The sequence below is a fragment of the Colobus angolensis genome, unplaced genomic scaffold (genome assembly GCF_000951035.1).
Source record: "Colobus angolensis palliatus isolate OR3802 unplaced genomic scaffold, Cang.pa_1.0 Scaffold307, whole genome shotgun sequence".
Taxonomy (NCBI): domain Eukaryota; kingdom Metazoa; phylum Chordata; class Mammalia; order Primates; family Cercopithecidae; genus Colobus; species Colobus angolensis.
In genome coordinates this window covers 559,195-574,591 of record NW_012116344.1, presented here as the reverse complement: position 1 = coordinate 574,591, position 15,397 = coordinate 559,195, and the positions used below count along the sequence as shown (strand labels likewise).

Here is a 15,397-nt window from a genome sequence, read left to right as displayed (position 1 = left end):
GTATTTTAAGAGGGCACCACAGGCTGGGTATGGTGGCTCATGTCTGTAATGCCAGCACTTTGGGAGACTGAGGTGGGAGAATCACTTGAGGTCAGGAGTTGAAGACCAGCCTGGCAAACATGGTAAAACCCCCTTTCTACTAAAAATACAAAAATTAGCCGGGCGTGGTGGCGTGTGCTTGTGGTCCCAGCTACTCGGGAGACTGAGGCAGGAGAATTGCTTGAACCCGGGAGGCAGAAGTTGCAGTGAGCCGAGATCTCCAGCCTAGGCAACACAGAGAGATCCTGTCTCAAAAAAAAAAAGAAAAGAAAAAAAAAAGGGCACCATAGCCCCTAGGGCTGAAATGGCAGGTTCACAGCCATTGGAGAGGGCTGTCCTGGTCTCGCTGTTATCACCCATGTGGTGTAAGGCAGTGTTTCTGTGACCCGTAATGTGGTCATGCAGAAACAACTCAGTTCCTGGGCTGCATCTGCAGAGCCCATCTGGGAATGGGCTGGACACTGGTGGCTGGTGACTGCAGAGCATCCTGGTTTGGAAGGGGCTTCCCTGTGAGGGGACTGGCAGGAGCTTCCATCCATGTCTGTAAGCCCAGGGCCTGGCGAGAGGCCCACCCAGGCTTGGCACCTGGGGCAAGGGACTGTCCCCAGAGCCTCTCTGGGCTCCTTCTAGGATGGTTCTCAGGCCTTGGCCTGAATCTAGCTTCTGCCAACACTAGGAGCTGGCTTGGTCCTTGGGTTATAGCCAGGAAAGTGACTGGGATGTGCCCAGAGAGGCCCAGAGGACTGGCTGGTGGGCATGTTTGGGAGGCAAAGCCAAGGAACACCTCCAGCCACAGCTTGGGGGGATGGGGTCCAGAGCCTCCTCTTTCCTGTGATGTCACTGAAGGCCAGGCCCACGTGGCACTCCTCATGATGTCATGGGGGTTGGGGACTTCCAACATGGTGTGGTGGGAGTCAGGTCATAAAGTCATTCTATGTGATACTAGCAGGGGCCAGCGCATTCCATATGATGTCACAGGGGGACAGCCAGAGTCTCTGGCATTCCATGAGGTATCTGTAGGGGTGGGGCTGCTAAGGTCACTAGGGGCCAGCCATCAGGCCATTTTAGGTGACATCATTAGACCCTCTGGAATTTTGCATCTCATGTGACATCACTGTGTGCAGGGCTGCCACAGCATTCAGTGTGCTATTACTGGAGGCCAGGTATGCAGAATTTGGCATCATGCATGATGTCACCAGGAGTGCAGCCTGAGCCATCATGACATCCCAAGTAATGTCCCAGGAGGTGTGGCCTTCCTGAGATCCCATGGGGAATTCCCAGGGTGGAGTTGCAGTGCATTCTGTGTGGTTACACTGAAGATGGGGCCTCCAGAATGTAACATTCTGTGATGTTATTGGGGCTCAGGGTTTGGGAACTGGCCCCCAAACCTGCACCCCGCCTTCTGGAGGTATGACACCAACTACAGAACCCTAAGCCCTGCCCCATTTCCCAGCCAATTTTGCTCACCCAGGCAGGGTTGTCGGCTACCTCACCGTCTCCACATCTGCCAGGTAGCACAAAGCACCGTGCACTAAGATGCTTTTGAGTAGGTGCATTTATCCTGCCTTTCAGCCTGGCAGTGTCTCTGGGATGCTGCTGTATCTTAGCTCCTGCATCTCTCTTTTCTCCTGGATTCTGAAAAGTGCTCCATAGCTTTGCAGGATGCAGGGGTTATAAGAGGCTAACCAAGGTTACAAATAGCCTGCATTTTTTTTTTTTTTTTAAGACAGAGTCTCGTTCTGTCACCCAGGCTGGAGTACAGTGGCATGATCTTAGCTCACTGCAACCTCTACCTCCTGGGTTCAATCAAGGGCTCAAGTGATTCTCCTGCCTCAGCCTCCTGAGTAGCTGGGACTATGGGCACATGCCAGCATGTCTAGCTAATTCTTTTGTATTTTTGGTACAGACAGGGTTTCACCATGTTAGCCAGGCTGATCTTGAACTCCTGACCTCAGGTGATCTGCCTGCCTCAGCCTCCCAAAGTGCCAGGATTACAGGCATGAGCCACCACACCTGGCTGCCTGCAAATTTTTTTTTTCTTTTTTTTTGAGACAGAGTCTTGCTTAGTCGAGCAGGCTAGAGTGCGGTGGCGCGATCTCGTCTCACTGCAAGCTCTGCCTCCTGGGTTCAAGCGATTCTCCTGCCCCAGCCTCCCAAGTAGCTGGGACTACAGGTGCCTACCACCATGCCTGGCTAATTTTTATATTTTTAATAGGATGAGGTTTCACCATATTGGCCAGGCTGGTCTCAAACTCCTGACCTTGTGATCCGCCCACTTTGGCCTCCCAAAGTGCTGGGATTACAGGCGTGAGCCACCATGCCTGGCGGCCACCTGCAAACTTTTAAGAGACAGGGTCTCCCTCTGTCACCCATGCTGGAGTTCAGTGGTGAGCAATCATAGCTCATTGTAACCTCAAACTCCTAGGCTGGAGTGACCCTCTCACCTGCCTCCTGAGTAGCTAGAACTACAGCCATGCACCACCACACCCTGCCAAATATTTTTATTTTTGTAGAAACAGGGTCTGGGCTCTGTTATCTGGGCTGGCCTCAAACTCCTGGCCTCAAGCAATTCTCCTACCTCAGCCTCCCAAAATGTTGGGATTACAGGCATGAGCCACCATGTCAGGCAGCCTCCAAACCTTAATGGCTCAGCACGACAAAAGTTTCTCATTCATGCAATGTCCAATACAGTGTTCCCTAACCATCTCTCCTCCTCACCATGCCCTGCATTCAGTCAGTCAACGAGCAGAGAGTGTGCAGGATCACAAGGATGGTTGCTAGGGACAGACCTGGAAGGGGCACACATTGCTTCCACCCTCATTCCATGGGCCAGAGCTAGTCCCAAGGCCGCAGTCAGACACAAAGCTCTAAGCAATGTGGTAGTCATGTGCCGGAAAGAGGAACTAGGCTTGGTGAGCAGCTGGTACTGGCCGTAGCGAATGAAAAACAAAATGACGGCTTCTGCTGAATACTCCCGGGTGACCCTTCCCCCAAGGACTGGCCCTTCCTCAGGACCACCTTCCTTATGATCACCCCCCACCTCTGCTATCCAATCAGATCACACCAGGCAGCAAGGCAGCCCAGTCCCAGCTCAGCCAGGGTGACCTCGTGGTGGCCATTGACGGCGTCAACACAGACACCATGACCCACCTGGAAGCCCAGAACAAGATCAAGTCTGCCAGCTACAACTTGAGCCTCACCCTGCAGAAGTAGGTGGGAGCTCTCCAGAGCAGGGGGCGGAGGCTTGGGTGTGGGCATGGGGCAGGGGCCAAAAGAGGGATAGTCCCATAGCAATTGAGTGGGCCTAGCCCTGGGCTACAGAACTGTGCAGGAAGATAAGGACAGCCCTGGGCCAGAGGAACAACCAGGCCCAAGTCGCTGTCAAGCACCTAGAGGCAGACATTACTGCCTCACTTTACAGATAAGGCTGAGAGGGTGGTCCTAGTGCTGCCCGTATGTGGGCCATTGGTCCTGGAAGGCAGGTCTTCCCTGCTTCCACTTTGCCCAGGCAGCCCCCAGTGACATAGCAGGGGCCCATGGATGCTGGCCAAAGTGCCCAGGGGCCATGACTTCTCCATCCTTGTCGGGCCCAGGGCCTTCTTGGGGAGATCCAGCCCGTGGGGTGGACAGTGGATCTGGAGCCCTCTGACTCAGCTGCCTGTCTGTCTCTCTCTCCTCACCAGCCCTGCCCAGGCAGGAGCTTCTGGCCCCAGGGGCAACTTCCTCACTTGGTCTCATTTCTGGTTTCTACAGATCGAAGCGTCCCATTCCCATCTCCACGACAGCACCCCCAGTCCAGTCCCCTCTGCCAGTGATCCCCCACCAGAAGGTAGGTGCTGACTGCGGCGGCGGGGTCCACTCAGCCCTGGTTCCTGGAGTCCTGGCCCTGGCCAGCCTGCCTGGTCTTTGGCTGGCCCAACTGGGAAGAGGCCATGGGATCAGCCCTGCCCCATCCCTGTCCCTGCTGCAGCTGACCCTGGGGAAGTGAGGCAGCCCCTCGGGAGAGACTTTCAAACCCCTCTTGAACACTGGATGTGGGAATGAATGCCTGCCTGGGTGCAAGTCACCTCTGCTATGCCTCCCGGCTGGGCCGATAGAAGCTAGCTTGGGCAGCAGTGCTCCCAGGAGAGGGGTCACCTTCCTGGCCAGGCAGGGGACAAGCGTCCAGGCTCTGATCCTCATTTGCCAAGGGGGCCAGGGCTGGGTGGCTGCGGCTGAGGCCCAGCTTGAGGAGGACCTCCAGGTGTGGAGGGTCGTGCTGGCTACAGGCTTTCCCCTACCCAGATCTCTCCCTCTGGTTTCTACTTCCCCACCTGCCCCTCCCAAGTTCATGCCCCTGTAGCCCTTAGGATGTGCTGGTGATGGCCTTCGAGGCAGGCACAGGGGAGAAGGGAGGCCAAGCCCTGGCTCCAGACCTCACCACTGCCTGGGCCCTTCCCAAGGCCCCACTAAGCAGCTCAACCCCCAAGGGCTCCCTGCTCAACTTCTCCCTCTATGTGAGCTGATAGTGACCCCAACTGTCCAATGGGGCAGATTGGGCAGGGGAGTAGGGAGAGGGGAGAAAAAGAGGCTGACAGGGGTGCAGTAGGTCACAGACTGGGAAAGTGGGTGGAGGGCTGCTTGGGAGATGGTTACAGAGGTGGACTGAGGGGCCCAAATGTCAGCTACCCACTTCCTCGGCTTCCCTCCTCACCTCCCTACCACCTGCCCCACAGCCAGCCCAGGGACCCCATCTCACTGGCAGTGTGGGGTCAGTGGAGCAGGAGTCTGGGCTGTGCCCACTGGATAGCCACTCTCAGGGGCAGGGGGAACAGACACAGAATGGGCCATCCCCTGACCCCTATACCCACTTCCTCGGGCCCTGAGGGTAGGAAGCTTGGCTTGGCTTCCGCGCAGGGCTTGGCACTCTGCCTAGTTGGATGCCAGCCTCAGGCCAGGCCAGGAGCCATGTGCCTGCCTGCTCCTCCGCCAGCGTCCTCCCCTCCAGGTGCTGCACGCAGATGCTCTGGGCTTCAGGCTGCGGGGCTCGCACTAACGTATCTGTTTCAGGTCCGCGCAGGAGCGCTGGGACGCGTGTAGCCTCTAACTGCTCTCTTCTCTCTCCCCTGCATGGCCTGCCGTGTGCCAGGACCCCGCTCTGGATACGAACGGCAGCCTGGTGGCACCCAGCCCCAGCCCTGAGGCGAGGGCCAGCCCAGGCACCCCAGGCACCCCGGAGCTCAGGCCTACCTTTAGCCCTGCCTTCTCCCCGCCCTCTGCCTTCTCCTCACTCGCCGAGGCCTCTGACCCTGGCCCTCCGTGGGTCAGACTGAGGGCCAAGACCAGCCCGGACGGGGCCCGGGACCTACTCGGCCCGAAAGCCCTGCCGGGCTCGAGCCAGCCGAGGCAATATAACAACCCCATTGGCCTGTACTCGGCAGAGACCCTGAGGGAGATGGCTCAGATGTACCAGATGAGCCTCCGAGGGAAGGCCTCGGGTGTCGGACTCCCAGGAGGGTAGGTAACGGGCGTGCAGCTCTCCACGGGTGGCCTGGGCCACCTGGGTCCTTGGTGCTCGGCAGAGACCTGGTCAGGTGGTCAGAGCAAGGCACTGGCCCCAATCCAGCCAGCCCCGAGCCCATGAGGCCAGCAATGATCCTGTGGCGTTTGCCGTGAGCCGGGCATGCCAGCAATTTATACGACCAACCACGCTGGGATGACATGTCGGATTTTGCAGAGGAGGAAACTGAGGCTCAGAGAAGGTTAAGTCACAGTCCGTTTGTCCAGCTACTATGTGGCCGAGCGAGTCCTGAATGCAGGAGACTCTGACTTCCAAAACTTTTTCACTAGGCTGCCCCCCAGAACAGCACAGCACAGCCTGCTTCCTTCAAGAGCTATGCACCGGTCCCCACCCCTCGGGGGGGAAGGAGGCAGGAGCAGCGGGGAGCTGAGAGGTGGAAAAGCGAGTTCTCTGGGACTAGGAATAGTCTGGGAAGCTGCCTGGAGGAGGGAGCCCCTGAATTGTGTATGGAGAGACTCTTTGGCAGTGGCATGCAGGGAGCGGGTTTGCAGGAGTGACCTTGGCCAGGGTGGGGTGGCGAGGAAGCAGCACCCCAGGGAGAAAGGGACTGTGCGGGAGAACAGCAGCCTCACCCCCAAGGTCTAGCTGGTGGGACTCTGGGAGCACAGCAGTTAAATGCACATGGGACTGGGACACTGTGGAAGGGACCAAGGGATCAGAGTCCCCATACTGGGCCTGTGTTAGCTCCAAGCCCTTCACGCTTGTTCTCTCACCCTAACTTCTTCTCCCACCCTGTGCAATTAGTGTAGCCCTCTCCAGGCAGGGCAGGCTGAGTCAAGGCAGTAGAGCCTAGTGGTTCAGAGTTCCTCCTCCGAATTGTGGAGGAATCACACTGTCCATGTCTCAGGGTTATTGGGAGGATAAAGGACCTAAGACTTGTAAAGCTCTGAGCTTTGTCTGTCACCCACTCACTGCATGACACCTGGTATCATCACTGCCTGGAGCCACCCAGAAGAGTCACAGTAGGAATCCGGTCAGTCTGGCCCAAGCCCATGCCCTTGCCTTTGCCCTTGCAGCAGAAGGTACCTGTGCCCCGTCAGATCACTGCTCCCTGTGGCCCTCAGCCTCCCTAGCTCCCCAGCTGTTTCTGGAATCCTCAGTGAGGCTGAGCTCTGGCACCGCATGGCTTGCTTCCAGCCAAGGTGACAGAGTCATATATGCCCCCAAGGTTCTCCAGCAAAGGACTTTTGCCAGAAAACTCAGGGAATAGTAGAACAGATATGGCCTCCTTGTCCCACCTTTGTTGGACTGGTAGGTCTTCCTGGTCCTTTCCAGGGGCTGGCCTCAGGCAGGGAGGTCAGCCTCTGGTGGCCTGGGACTCCCAGGAGACCCACCTGCAATGATGATACTATCTCCCCATAGTGACCCTGCACACTGGCTATGGACAGCTAACAGTCCACATGCCTTATCTCTCAGCAACTCTCTCTAACACAACTCTCTCTCTAACTCCAGAGGTGGGCATGATTTTCGCCATCTTATAGCTGGAAAATAGATGCTCAGAGAGAGCAAGTAATTTGCTCAAGGTCACACAGCTAGTAAGTGGCAGACAGAACTGGCACCCAGGTCTGCCTGACTCCACTTTGCATTGAGACGGGGACTTGTCTACCTGCTCAGGGAAGTGAGGGGCCAGGCCCACCTCTGCTTCCCATAGTGCCTAAGGGACTCTGCTGTTGGTGCAGGGGCTGCCCAGACCCTGATGAATGTGTAAATTATTACTTGGTGCTCAGAGCAGCAGAGTCTGACGTTTCCTCCAAGGGATGGTGGGCTAGGGGAGGGTGTGCAGTGGGTGCTTCATCCAAAGTAAAAGCTGATGCTGCTGTCCTGGGCAATGCCGGCAGGAAGGGCTGGAGCCTCTGACCTGCGCTGGCCTCTGACCTAGGGCAACCTCTGCTGGCCTGAGGCCACCACCTATGCTAAGTGGGTCAGCAACAGGGTCAGCAAAGGCTAATCCCTGTGCTTGTCCATGGCACACTGCTGCCACGCTAAGCACCTTAGACTCAGGACCTGCTCAGTCTGCACAACCCACCGGTGTGGTAGGCACTACCATCTCAAGAATTAGAACTAGGAAACAGGCTGGGACAGGTGGGTAATTTGCCCGGAGACACAGTGCTAGGAAGAGGCAGGGTCACGACTTGAACTCTGTCCTCTCTGGCTCCAAAAGGAAGCCCCTTCCACTGCTCTCTCCTGTGGGCGGCTTGGAGTGCAATTCCTTGGCAGCTCGTATCCTCTTGGAAGGAGGAGAGGGAAACAGATGTGGTGCAAGGGCAGACAGGCATGGGCATCCCAGCAGCCCCCTTCTTCTCCTCCCTTCTGGGGCTGGCACTGAAGGGCAGTGTCCCTCAGGCCACTCAGTGCAAGGGCCCCTGGGTAGGTCTTGCATCTTTGGCTCATCTTCCCCAAGACCCGGGCACTGGCTCCTCTCAAATGTGTCTGCTGCAGCCATCCCAGCCCCAGGTCCTGGGTGGGAGAAACTGAGCAGGAGGCAGAAATCAATGCCAAAGAAGGAGCAGGCTGCCAAGGCAGGGCAGAGGCAGCCCCCACCTTGCCAGGCAAACACTGCCCTCTGCAGGGGGCCCTGGGCTGGTCAGGGCAAGAAATGACCCTGCAGCTGTCAGCACTGGCCAAAAATGGAGAAGGAATGGGGCTCCTTGCTGGCCCTTTCCTAATATAGCTCCACTTGCAGCTATTTTAAGCCTGGGAGGACAGAGGGAATTTTATCAGTTCTGAGGCAGTGGCAGGCCCAGGGACAGAGCAGGGCCGCTGTGCCACTCCCTGGGACGGGGGACTACTGACTTGAGACTGGCTCCCCAGGGTTTGGCTGCAAATGACCAGGGTCAGGCCGGCTGGGGCCCAGGCTCCCCCAGCCAGAGCCCACACTGGGCAGATTCAAGAAGATGGCAGCGTTTGGGGACAGAGCCCCCACCTTCCACACTGTCTCCCTCACAGGCCCCAGACAGGGACACTGGCCACAGGGTCTGCCATGCAGGGAATCTGCATTTAAAGAAACACGGGACAGACACTGCTTTCCCTACAGAGACCATGCTCTGGGAGGCTCACTTTCACGTCAGAGTGAGAGGAAGGGCCTCTCACTATGCTGTCCGAGCTGGGCTGCCTCGGCTGGGCACTTTCCTTCAGAAAGCCTTGAGCTCGGCCAGGCGTGGTGGCTCACGCCTGTCATCCCAGCAGTTTGGGAGGCCGAGGCAGGTGGATCACGAGGTCAGGAGATCGAGACCATCCTGGCTAACACAGTGAAATCCCATCTCTACTAAAAATACAAAAAAAAAAAAAAAAATTAGCCGGGCATGGTGGTGGGCACCTGTAGTCCCAGCTACTCAGGAGGCTGAAGCAGGAGAATGGTGTGAACCTGGGAGGCAGAGCTTGTAGTGAGCTGAGATTGAGCCACTGCCCTCCAGCCTGGGCGAAAGAGCGAGACTCCATCTCAAAAAAAAAGCCTTGAGCTCACACTTCTCCCTGTGCCTCCTCGCTCCTCCATCCTGCCTCATTGCTGGCCCAAGGGGCCTTTAGGAATAGCCCCTGGGGATTGCGCACCCCACTCCCCTATACCCCAAGAGGAGCAGCCAGAGCTGCCTGTGTCTCTTCTGGGAGGGAGAGGAGGTCCAGGTTTGGGGGGCATAGGTAACCCCGCACACACCCTGCCCCTCACCACTGCAATGCCTGCTCAGGACAGAATTCCAGAGCTGCCCCCACAAAACAGACTCTTAGTCCAGAGATGCTGACAGGCAGGGAGGCCCCTGGGCCTCAGCCTTTTCCATAGCAGCCACAGCTGGTCCTGTCTCCACCTGCAGCTTCCTCTCTGGGATCTATATAGCCAGGTTTGTATGTGGCGGATTCATGTATGTGGTACGAGTGTCCCTGAAGATGGACAAGAAAACACTTCTTCTGGCAAAGCAGAGGGCACTGGTGAATGCCCAAGAGGGAAATACTGCTGTGTCAGTCTCTGAACCAAACCGAGGGTCCCAGTCACTGCGACTCCCAGGTCTGAGCTCTCCCTCCTCGCTCCTTGCTCTCCTCACCCAGTGTGGTTTGGGCTGGTTCTGCCTCCACAATGACCAGGCTGATGATGGCCCCGGCGCTCAAACTCCCCCTGGTGGAGCCTCCCTCTGACCACCCTGTCTTCTTTGCCCTTTTCCTCCCCAGGTGGTAGCCAACTCTCCAGCCAAGTTAGTATCAAAGGACAGCATGTGTGTGCGCTTGCGTGCCAGCCCCAGCATGTGTCTGCGTGTATCTGATGTGGATAGGGTGTGCTTGCTGGCATGTGTACATGTGTGTGCATATGTACGAGTGGGGTGCACTTGTGCCCCTGGGTGAGCCTGCATGTGTGTGAAGCTGGAGTAGAAGCATTTGGGGGTGGGAGTGGGGGCTCCATTCGATGGTTCTAATTTCATTCCCAATTTCCTGCTGCAGCAGCTGCTTAAGATGCGCCTGGGGTTGGTGACGGTGGTTGGGGGAAGGGGGCACAGGCTGTGCTGCTGCTGGGCCTGTGTGAGCCTGAAGACCTTTCTGTCCTGGCGACCCCTCAGAAGGGCTGCACTGGATCTTGTCTGCCCGGGGAGCACACCTATCCACTGGAGGGAAGAGCCTCCTGTGGGTAGAGGATGACCAGTCACTCAGCAAACTGGACTTGAGGGGGCCTGGGCAGCCAGAGCCCTGCTCTGAGGAAGAAGCACATTCCCTGAAGCGTCTGGAAGAGCAGAGCCCTGGGCCACCAAGAGGGTGGCCTGCAGGAAGAGCCCCTTCATGGAGAAACCTTGCTCAGAATCCCTGTGGGTGCCAATGGAGCTGCTTTTCGCCTTTGGGGCGTTCTGGACTCAGCTTGGGCTGCTGCTCCCATCCCCTACCCCCAGCCCCACGCCCCGCTTTCCCTGCTGTGTGTGGTGGGAGATCTCTCTGTGCCTGGCAGCCCCTGCAGACCCTGGGAGTGAGCTCAGGCTCAGCCAGGCCCTGCAGGAGATCTGGGAATGCCAAGATGGGCAAGGAAACCCTTCTATGGCCAGGAGTGGTGGCTCATGCCTGTAATCCCAACACTGTGAGAGGCTAAGGCAGAAGGATCCACTTGAGGCCAGGAGTTCAAGACCAACCTGGGCAACATCGTGAGACTCTGTCTTTACAAAAAAAAAAAAACAAAAATAGTGGCATATGCTTGTGGTCCTAGCTACCTCAGGAGGCTGAGGTGAGAGGATCACTTGAGCCCAAGAGGTTGAGACTGCAGTGAGTGGAGATCACACCACTGCACTCCACTCTGAACAACAAAGCAAGACCCTGTATCAAAAAAAAAAAAAGAAAGAAAGAAAGAAAAAAGAAAACCATCTGCACTGGGCTTTGGGGGAGGGTACCAAGGATTTTCCTGAATAGACCCAGACCACTCACCACTGGGAGACTTATGCAGCCTACAGGGGTTCAGGGCCTCGGCTCTGGGAGATCTCTCTCGACACCCACTGCACCCAGCCCTTGCCTTGGCCACCCATGTAACCACCACCTGTTGCCCTTTTCTCCTCCCCATCCCTGCCTGTACTCCCCCACCCCTCCCCCAGCGCCGACTACCAGGAACGCTTCAACCCCAGTGCCCTGAAGGACTCGGCCCTGTCCACCCACAAGCCCATCGAGGTGAAGGGGCTGGGCGGCAAGGCCACCATCATCCATGCACAGTACAACACGCCCATCAGCATGTACTCCCAGGATGCCATCATGGACGCCATCGCTGGGCAGGCCCAGGCCCAGGGCAGTGACTTCAGTGGGTAAGCGCCTCCCTCCTCCTCCACCACTCAGCGCCTCCAGAGCCCGAGGGCTCTGGGCCATTGGGCGCCATCGGGACCAGCTTTCTTCCTTCACATTGGACCTCCTGGGGGCATGGCCCTTGGAGGGGAGCCAGCCTTCAGCAGGGTCTTCTGGAACGTGGGTATCCTCTCTTCAGACCCTCTCCATGGTCAGCTTTAGGAGAAGGGTGGAGAAATGCAGAAAATGGTGGCTTCTCAAAGTGCTTTTCACAGCCTCTGCATTTTCCCAGGCTCCTTGAGGAGGCTGGCTTAAGAAGAGACTTCTACAGTCCTCTTAACAAGGGGACCATCCTGGAGGCCCCCAGGCCTCTCACAGTGAAGCTGTCCTTTAAGGAGGGGGACGTTGCCAGGTTCTTCCGGCGCTGAGAATTGATTCAAACACACTGGCTGGGTTTCTGGTTTTGGAAGGGGTCTGCGAGTAGCTATTTACAGTACTGCTGGCAATCAGTCCCACTAATGGGAGCAATCCCCTCCTCTTTGCCCCAGGAAGCCCGGCCTCAGGGCAGTGGCATTTAAGACATCCTTGGTTCCTGGAGTTCGCCCATTAGCTATGGTTGGGGAATTCGAGGGTTGGTAAAGAAAGAGTTGGCTGAAAATCATTTGTGAATGAAAAATGCTAGCAATGCAAACATTCATGCAGGCAGACCTCTCTCTGTGTGTCTCCGTGTCTCCCTCTCTGTGTCTCTGTGTCTCCCTTTCTCTGCGTGTCTCTGTATCTCCCTCTATCTGTATGTCTCTTTCTGTCTTCCTCCTTGTTGCTCTCTTTTTCTCTCTCTCCCTTTCCCTCTCTTTCTCTCTCTCTCTCTCTCTCGTGTGTGTGTGTGTGTGTGTGTGTCCGTCTATCTGTTGTTTCTTTCTTACACACATACACACAGTTCCTCACTGTTTTCTACTTGAGAATACCACTGTGTTGGCTGATTCTCAATCTGGGCAACATCTTATCCCTGGGTCAGGATAAGAATTCCAGGATCCCAGCCGGGCGCGGTGGCTCAAACCTGTAATCCCAGCACTTTGGGAGGCCGAGACGGGCGGATCACGAGGTCAGGAGATCGAGACCATCCTGGCTAACACGGTGAAACCCCGTCTCTACTAAAAAAAATACAAAAAAATCTAGCCGGGCGAGGTGGCGGGCGCCTGTAGTCCCAGCTACTCAGGAGGCTGAGGCAGGAGAATGGCGGGAACCCGGGAGGCGGAGCTTGCAGTGAGCTGAGATCCGGCCACTGCACTCCAGCCTGGGTGATAGAGCAAGACTCCGTCTCAACAACAAAAAAAAAAAAAAAAGAATTCCAGGATCCCCCAGCAATTCAAGGCAAAAAGTCTTGAAATGACAGTGATGTTTTTTTCCAAAGCCAGGAAAACAGATGTAATAAGAGGGATGGAGGGATTAAAAAGTCCCAGAGAACCCAGTTTCACTTGGCCATTCCAGACTCCAGCACTTGTGGCCGTGATATGCATGCAGGTTATAAAGGGCAGGCTCCCCAGCCCCAAGGGTGGAACAGTGTAGGCTCCCTAGGCTCTGCTGGAACTGAGGTGCCTGGGACCCTCTTGGAGATGCAGTACTTCCTCTAGGCCACCAGGGGGCAGAGGTCACCTGTTCTAGATCTTCAAGTCACACTCCCAGGGCTCAGAGCTGCTGCTCTTGGCGTAATTCTGGGCAAGGTTGATTGAAATCCATCATTCAAAGCAGAAAATATGACCATGCAAGTTTAAAAACACAAGCATTAGCTCATGCGTACCCAGAAAAACAAGGCTGCCTAAGCCCAAGAGCTAACAGGGATTTCCTGTTAACATTTCTTTGTCATGTGTGTCTTTGGTGTGCTCTTAAAAGTAGTAGCAATCGCCAAAGGGAAGTTCAATGGAAAATAATGGAAGAACTGCTCTTCACTAACTTTCCGTTTTCTGCACGTTGGGAAAACTGCTATCATTTGATCTCACCACTAGGGCATCCATCAGTTTTGGAACTGATGCACTGTTGATTAATCGAGGCTTCTTGAAGGACCTTTCCCATCTCCCTCCTGTCCCCTCCCATCCCCTCCCTGTTCTTCCCCTGGTATGCCTGGAGAGGGTCCTCTTCTCCTCTTCCTTTTAATGCAGCCACGCTGAGCTGACCATGCTGTGGTGCCAGTGAGTAACCCTCTTGGCCATAACGTGCTCCCGTTTCTGCTGTTAATTTCCATGGTTCCTTCCTCACTGACCGTGTTTTTTCTCTTTTTCTTCCTCCTTCACCCACCCCATTCCAATAACTCATTTCTGACCCTAACCCGGCTCTCTTGTGTGCGCTGCCCCTCTGCTATCCCATGATGGACGCGCACTCACGGCTGGGTTTTCCTCTGCTTGGCAGGGCGTCACCGCTGGCGTAAGTAGACTCCGCAGTGTCTGTCCCGTCATCCGTCTGTCTGGTTGTGGGATGGTGTGTGGGTTTGGTGGGATGTGTCTGAGGACCAGTGGTCAGCCCACGTGCTCTGTCCACACTCCTCCTCACACCCACCTGTCAGCCAAACAACATCCCTTGCAGCCTTTCAGGCAAGTACTTGTCTCTTGGGGTTTATCCAAATAATGTCACTGTGGTCACAGAAATCACAGAGTAATGACACTCATGCTGCAGGCCCAGGCTGGGGTACATACCTGTGTTCTCCTTGCCATGCTTTGGGGTGGCTCCCCATGCCTTTCCTATCTGCACTGGGACAGTGTAGACCTGGACGTTAGAATCCACACTGGGCCATTACTCAGGGCTAGAAGGTGACAGGGTAACTTCTTGGAGGCCACTCCCCAGAATCTGCATGGGAAGTGTATCTGCAGGAGCCAGTGCCTGCCATGACCACCCATGGGAGGGGAAAGATGAATCAGATTGGGGGCTGCACACAGTGAAGTAAATGCAGCGGTGACCTGATGCTGCGGTGACTGTGGAGTGTTTCCTGTGGCAAGAAGAACAAGCTGAAAGTGGGTCCAGAGAGTGGACTCAGGCCAAGGGCCCAGGACTGCAGGACCTGTTCCATCTTCTCTGCATATATTCTCCCTGAGCCTTGGTGTCATGAAAGGCACAGCAGTTTCCTCATCTGACTTCCAGTCTTGGTCACAGCAGCAACAAGAGTCCCTGGTCTTTGCACGCGGTGGTGGGAAATGAAGCCAGAAATGCTGAGTCCCAAGGGACTCACCCCCGGCAGCTTTCTTGAACCCTTGGAGCCAAGAAAGGCACAGGGGAGCTCATCCTGGGCACATTCCAGGGAAACAGCAGCAAACACCTTCCATCCACTTTCTGGATTGCAAAGCTCCGTAGAGAGGCTCAAGGGCCTTGCATCCACGCCTTCCCTCACCCACTGCACAATTCACACTCCCTCCTTCCCTCCCCTCCCGGTAGGTCAGGAGCCAGGACCAAGGAGACCCGGTTGTGCCTTCCTGTTGCCCATCTCACCCAGACCTCAGGAACCCTTGGGACTCCTCCCTATACTAGAAATGGCCTGTCCCAGCAACAGGAAGATCCCACCCTCTCCTTTGCTCCCTGGGCAGCTGCAGGCTCCTCCCTGGCTGGACCCCAGAAGCCTCTGCTGGTCTTTCCCAACTGATTCCAACCACAGGCTGCCAGTACCTATAGCTCTCTGGGCCAGGGCAGGGCCTTCAGGGAAGCCAGGGCAGCTCCACCCAACCTTGATCACCTTTCCCCATCTCTGCTCTTGTAGCCCACCCTGAGCCAAACACAGGGACCAGTCCTGGGAGACTAGGTCAGTTCCCTGTCACACTCCTTGCAGGGAGGGTATAAGACATGGACAATGGGGAAGTTCCTCTTCCAGCCAGCCAGCCCTCTGGGGGAAAGGGAGAGGCAGGCAGGAGAGTGCTGGACAGGGCATCTCTCCAGGCATAGGTCCAGGGCCTCCCACTGGGCAGAAGTAGCCTTCCTGAGCCCTGTGACTACAGGGAGCCTAATGCAAAGGACACAGGGCGAGCAGCCAGGAAACCTAGGTTCTTGCCCAGTGGAGCCCCTATCTGCCGTAACCTGGAGCTAGTT

The 15,397-nt window shown here is 56.2% G+C and overlaps 1 protein-coding gene across 4 annotated transcripts in view; it reads left to right on the top strand.

Annotated features, from left to right (window-relative positions):
• LDB3 (LIM domain binding 3) overlaps positions 1 to 15,397 on the top strand; it is a 72,488-nt gene that overhangs the window by 9,620 nt on the left and 47,471 nt on the right. For 2 of the 4 annotated variants that reach the window (XM_011950408.1, XM_011950409.1), the window contains 4 exons: positions 3,097 to 3,248; positions 3,793 to 3,868; positions 5,168 to 5,535; positions 11,152 to 11,355. In XM_011950408.1, the coding sequence (XP_011805798.1) occupies positions 3,097 to 3,248; positions 3,793 to 3,868; positions 5,168 to 5,535; positions 11,152 to 11,355 (800 nt within the window). Of the gene's footprint in view, positions 1 to 3,096; positions 3,249 to 3,792; positions 3,869 to 5,167; positions 5,536 to 9,757; positions 9,781 to 11,151; positions 11,356 to 15,397 lie in introns of all 4 variants that reach the window. The other 2 variants (XM_011950410.1, XM_011950411.1) reach the window with 2 other exon arrangements.